The 6,000-nt window shown below is 37.1% G+C and overlaps 1 protein-coding gene across 1 annotated transcript in view; it reads right to left on the bottom strand.

Annotated features, from left to right (window-relative positions):
* Positions 1–612: 612 nt before the first annotated feature.
* Tiparp (TCDD inducible poly(ADP-ribose) polymerase) overlaps positions 613–6,000 on the bottom strand; it is a 29,019-nt gene continuing 23,631 nt past the window's right edge. Inside the window, exons 5-6 of the mRNA XM_055596863.1 lie at positions 2,913–3,188; positions 613–2,634 (exon numbers count right to left, since the gene is read on the bottom strand). Of these exons, the coding sequence (XP_055452838.1) occupies positions 2,187–2,634; positions 2,913–3,188 (724 nt within the window). The 3' untranslated portion in view covers positions 613–2,186. The remainder of the gene's footprint in view (positions 2,635–2,912; positions 3,189–6,000) is intronic.

The following is a 6,000-nucleotide window of genomic DNA, read 5'->3' as shown; positions in this document are numbered from 1 at the left end:
GAAATTAAGTGGTATAAATTATAACTGTGCTGACAGAAAGGAAGCCACTACACGCCTTTCAGTATGTTTCAGGCCCATAGAGCCATTACAAGATTTAGACTAACTCCATACATATAGCTGATTCAAAACAATAAATACAGTACTTATTATAGGAATTTAAAAGTCATTACTATGATGGTAGATACAGTCTGGGGTGCTCACACATATTCATCAGAGGAATTTCATTATGCTGAAATCTTGAGTTTACAATTCCTTTTTATATTTCCTTCATACAACTGAAAGTGGCACTTTCAACTAGTTTACGTTTTTCTTTATAGCTATTTGCTGATATAAAATTTGTCGCTTACCCCCAAATACATAACCTGCAAATAAAAACTCATTCTTTTCTTATGACTCACAGTTGAAAACTAGGTAGTAAACTTCCTTCGATTCCTAAGCAGAAGGGAATAAGCAGCATGTACTGAACAGATCTACTCAGTCAATCCTACAGTCATCTATTGAACCAACCAAACCAAATCACCCACTCACCCGATCAGCAAACCACCCAACATTTACAGATCCTCAACTATTTAGTGATTTGTTATTTTAAACAGAAATAGAACAAAACAGAAGTTCTAAAAGAATTTACTTTTATTTTTGCTTAGTTTTATTAAAAAAATAAATATGTCATAAAGCCTTTGTTTCCTTTAGGGAGAAAAAAAGGAACAAGTTCCATAGAATCAAACAAGCAATGGTAACATGTCCTAACTGGAAACGACTGGGGTCACTGTTTATGAGTTGTAATTGAGTGAGTGCCTGCCACAGTTGCCTGTTTCCTCCTGCCAGTGACAGCAAACAACAGGATCAACCAGGGCAAAATAAATAATTGTGTGGAAGCCCTGATAAGTGCTTAAACAGACTATTTCACTGAGACATCTGTACAGCTATATCTTGCTTTAAATAACAAAGAAGTTCCTGCAAAGTTTGGGCAAATGAGATAACCACAAACATACAAGAAGAACTTGGGGTCTGAAGGACTTCTGTGGTAAATTATTTTATGAACAAGCACTTTCACTTTGTTCAGGTTTTCGCTCTGCTTAGAAGTACTACCGCTCTGAATTGAGGCAACAGCACATTCACCCAACAGTGTTCTTGCTGGGCCAGTGGCACAATTTCCAAGTTTGTGTTTCTGTTAAAATAAGTAGTGTAAGGTAGAGTCAGCCAAGAAATCCAGTGCATCTGGCAAAGCAGGCAGAGGGGTGGGGCTTGTTGTCTTCAATAACTCAACACAGCAGATATGGCTAAAAACCTGTTTTGTGCAAAGCACAATACTCAACTCAACCTTTCCACTTTGGTTGTAGATGTTTTCTTTTGTCTAATAATACCAATCCAGGGGAAGGTCTGGGATTCCAAAAGAAATACTTTTAATTCTCAAGACTGGCTCTAACCAACCTAGCTGCCTAACTTTGAGACTAAGGTAGGCAACAATGGAAGAGACTGAGTTTTCCATGGCTGAATTTTAATACATGTATGACACTTCACAACCAGTTAATGGGAATTTTGCTGGTGATGACTTTTTTTTTTCCAAGCGGTTCTTTTATTATCTTACTTCTTCTGAACTTCAGACCCTGAATTCTCAGGAAAATTCTGGATGTTTCTGAGTAGGTGATGCATTTCAATCCTGATTACAGAATGAAATTCTTCTCACCTACCAGAATTACATGAACTTGTACTACCCCCAAAGTATAACACATAATGCTTTGGATAGGTAATGAGCATGGTAGTATCAGTTCCAGTTGGTTTTATCAATGTTAAGTAAACAGAATCCTCACTTTACTCACAGCCTATTTGTTTTGACCAAACTCTTACCAGACCCAAGCAACATTTAATTAGGCTAGTCAGTTGTTTGTTTTTTTTTCTCCAAACACTTCTACTAATATTGCTGCCTATATGTACAAGTGTGAATAAAGAATATGCACTTTTTAGCCTTTCCACACCAAGTACACTAACGATTAGTAAATAATTAAATAAGTGGCCACTTTAAAAACCACTTTTTTTCTTTTAAAAAATTACTTTCTAGCACTTAAAAAACTGGGTCTGAAAAGTATCCTATTTCTGTCAAATGCTGTTTCCCTCCCAGTCCCACCCAAACCTGCTACAAATGCTGGATTGAGTTCATATCAAATAACTTAGTAGTACCAAGATTTTCAAATGGAAACAGTGTTACTGACTTCTTCATATTGGATAACAAAATAAGGGTAACTCTGGTCATCATTAAAAATGACGAAAATCTGAGGCTCAAAGAAATTATCCACACAAGAGTCATACAAGTCACTGGTGACACTGCCAGGGTTGACTGGCGGGGGTCTTCTCATGCCATGACTGCCCATTGTGTATCTGCCAGTCAACACTTTGGCCAAAAACATGAAATGGACTCCTTTGGAGGACTTCTTAGAAAAGTTATGAGAGTAGCTTGCCTTCTTTGCAAAATAACTGCCTTGTCCAAACATTGTAGCATGCTTTCCACAGACACGAGGGTCAAAGTTGTGCTTGCAGATTCCATCTACCACATCTTGGGATGTTCCATGAAATAAGTGTCTCTCGTTTATTATTTTGTCACTGCCACACATTTTTCTGTTCATATATTCTTTTTTCCTAATGCAAAAAATAAACAGGCATTTAGAAGAAAGACATGTAGATTATACTAATACAGAATGCATTCAAACACTGCTTTACAGTTTCAATGGTAAAGATGTATTAAACTAGCTATAAAAGCAAAATGCCAAAAATCATTTATAGGTGTATTATGACTGCATGTGTACTGCTACATGAAAGACGAATACACTAAACTACACAAGTGTTTATTGTGTTTACAATTGATAAGAGTGATACTAAAAAAAAGTTCTCTTAAATTTTTCACACCTCTGACTCACCTTTTATATTTTTCCCAAAGAAATTGGTTTTGGACTCTTAATATTTGTAAAATTCTGTATTTAAATTCAGGTACAGTTTTATGAAAAAGGTTGTAAATGATTCGATAACTTTTATCCTCTGCAGAAACAGGCACTTGGATGAAGTCCTGAGACGGATGCATGTAAACCCACGTTTCAGGGTAAAAGTTTGCCGAAGTTACTCCATCTGGGCAGATAATTTGAGATGAAGCTGCTTCAAGAGGCAGAGAAGACTGAGTGGGAACCCCACCAAGTGTCCTAAAATGGAGAAAAAACACTAAGCAAAGCATTCAGAAATCAGCACATCTATTATATAGTGTTTTGTAGTAGTGTCCAATTTTATAATTGAATAGCTTAAATACCTATGAATTAATATTATTTAATTACTGAAGAAAAACAAAACATAAAAAAACTGAGTGTGGTGGTGCTTAGCTATGACACAAGTACTCAGGAGATGGAGACAAGGGAAATATAACCTCAGGCCAGCCCGAACAACTTTGTCTCAAAATAGGAACTCAAACAAACAAACAAACAAACAAACACCCATCAAACAAAAACTACAACAGACTCTTAGAGAGAGCAACCTATCATCAGCTTCTTTCTAGCTTCCTTGCTGTGGAGACAACTCTGAAGTGTATTGCTTCAGGGCAAACAGCAAGGAGCAATTTATAGGTATCTTTACTTCTGAATCCTAGCGTCCTCTTTTGCATACACAATTAAGGAAGCGTTGTTTCAAAGGAGTAACGGTAACTTACATGTTTCTTTCAAACTTTGCTGACACTAAGCAGAAAAATTACTATCTCTATACAATGTGTATGATGGGAAATAATTAGAATGGGGATAAAAGGGAACTTTCAGGATAAAAATTAAAAAGCTTACTTTTTATGCTAAAAAAAAAACAGGAAGCAGGCATTCAAATCTGACAAACATTTGTTATTCCCTCTACTTTCTATCCTACAAATAAAATAATTGTCAAATATTATTCCAAGTTTTCAATCTCTAGCATATTCCCTGCCCCCAATTAGAGTTACCAGATGCCAGAAGGTATGCCATTCAGTCTTTAAATTCAGTTTTGTTTTTTTTTTTTTTTACTTTGAAAGATGAATTTTAAAAAACAGTAGGTTTGCTTTTTTCTGCCTGGTTCATATGTTTAAATCATACTTTTTAGCTCCTTTTTTTTTTTTTTTTTTTTTTTTTTTTTTCCCCAAAAACAAGGAAAAGGGAAGAAGCAAAGAATAAGGAAATTCTGACCCTCAGACCTAGTTGCAGTGTCAGGGTACTGTAAAACTCTCTCATCAGTACATGGTAGTCACAAGGAAGGAGTAATGTCTGCCAAGTAGATTAGGAAACTGATATTTTCTTTTTTTAAATTTTATTTTTTCTTATTAGTTCCATTTTATTAACTCTGTATCCCACTACCTCATTCCCTCCCAATTCCACCTTCCCTCCCTCATCTCCACCCTGCCCATTTCCAAGTCCACTGATGGGGGGGGGACCTCCTCCCCTTTCGTCTGACCCTGTTTTATCAGGTATCTTCAGGACTGGCTGCAAAGTCCTCCTCTGTGGCCTAACAGGACTGCTCCTCCCTCGGGGGGTGGGGAGGTCAAAGAGCCAGCCATTGAGTTCCTGTTAGAAATAGTCCTTGTTCCCCTCACTATGGGAAACCAATTGGTCACTGAGCTACCACGGGCTACATCTGAGCAGAGGTTCTAGGTTTTAGCCATACATGGTCCTTGGCTGAGTGTCAGTCTCAGAAAAGACCCTGTGCCCAGATATATTTGGTCCTTGTGGAGCGCCTATCCTTTCCACATCATACTAACTCCCCTTCTTTCATATGATTCCCTGTACTCTGCTGAAGGTTTGGTTCTGAGTCTTATTATCTGCTTTGAAACACTGCTAGGTAGTCTTTCAGATGCCTTCTGCGTAGACTCCTGTCATACGGTTCAATGCACATCCCATCTGTCTTTCTAAATGAGGATTGATCATCTTACCCCATGTCCACTCTCTTGATTATCTTTTTTAGGTGTATAGATTTCATTGTGTTTATCATATCTTATAGGTCTACATAAGCGAGTATATACCGTGGAAACTGATATTTTCAAAAGAGCTTTGTAACAGTGGTTATAGTTGTATATGAACATTCATCTTGTCTCTAAAGAGCATAGCCTACCATCACCCTTATTAGTCACCTACTAAGCACACCTAAGAGCAAGTATTTCACACACAGTATCCCCGTCACAAGAACTGCATTATGGGCTTGATTATCCCCATTCTCTAATAAAGAAGTAGTTCAGAGAGGTTAATAATTTTGCCCTCATATAGCACATGGATTTTTAAATCCAGGCCTGTTTCTTTCCATTTTCACATTTCATGTATTACAATAAAATAAAGCTACTAAGTCTGTCTGACTCTTATGACAAATACTATTATTGATATTACCACTACTACTACATCGCCATTACACTTTTAAGAGATGGAATATTAAGAGGCTAATGCTATGGAAACACAATTGCCTTCTCTAATCCCTGCCAGCTTCATATAAATATCTGTGCCCTCAAATCAATGCTCCCCAAAGCCCCCTTTTAAGACAAATCTCTAAGTGAATGGAATCAGGACTTAACAAGTCCTCCCACCTGCCATCTGAAATTCAGGGGCAGATTTAAGTAGTTTCTCCAACCCTTACAACAAAAGACACATATTTCTTGTCTTTTGGATCATTTTCTGAGAGCTCAGACAAATTCCTTCGGAGACTTGGTACATGTATATTTTCCTGTTACAATATTTTTTCACTGGTATGTTTTTCTAAAGAGAAGTTCCACTGCCTTTATCAGATTTTCATAAAAGTCTGGCTCTCCTTAAAATGTCATCACTGTTCTGAACAAATTACAAAAGAGCATCCAACTTTAGCCCCTCCCTTTATCCTGCTTTACAAAGGTGAGTAGCAGCCCACCTGGCTTTCCATTATTGTTAAGGTTTGACATTTCCAACAAATATAAGAGTCTTCCCAAACATTCTGCTTAAGGCTTATTTGTTATTTACAGCTGGCATATAAAATAATGGGTCTCATGTT

The sequence above is a fragment of the Psammomys obesus genome, unplaced genomic scaffold, assembly GCF_907164565.1.
Source record: "Psammomys obesus unplaced genomic scaffold, mPsaObe1.curated_primary_1811, whole genome shotgun sequence".
Lineage (NCBI taxonomy): Eukaryota > Metazoa > Chordata > Mammalia > Rodentia > Muridae > Psammomys > Psammomys obesus.
The sequence above is the reverse complement of the archived record's forward strand: the minus strand, read 5'-3'. Positions and strand labels throughout refer to the sequence as shown.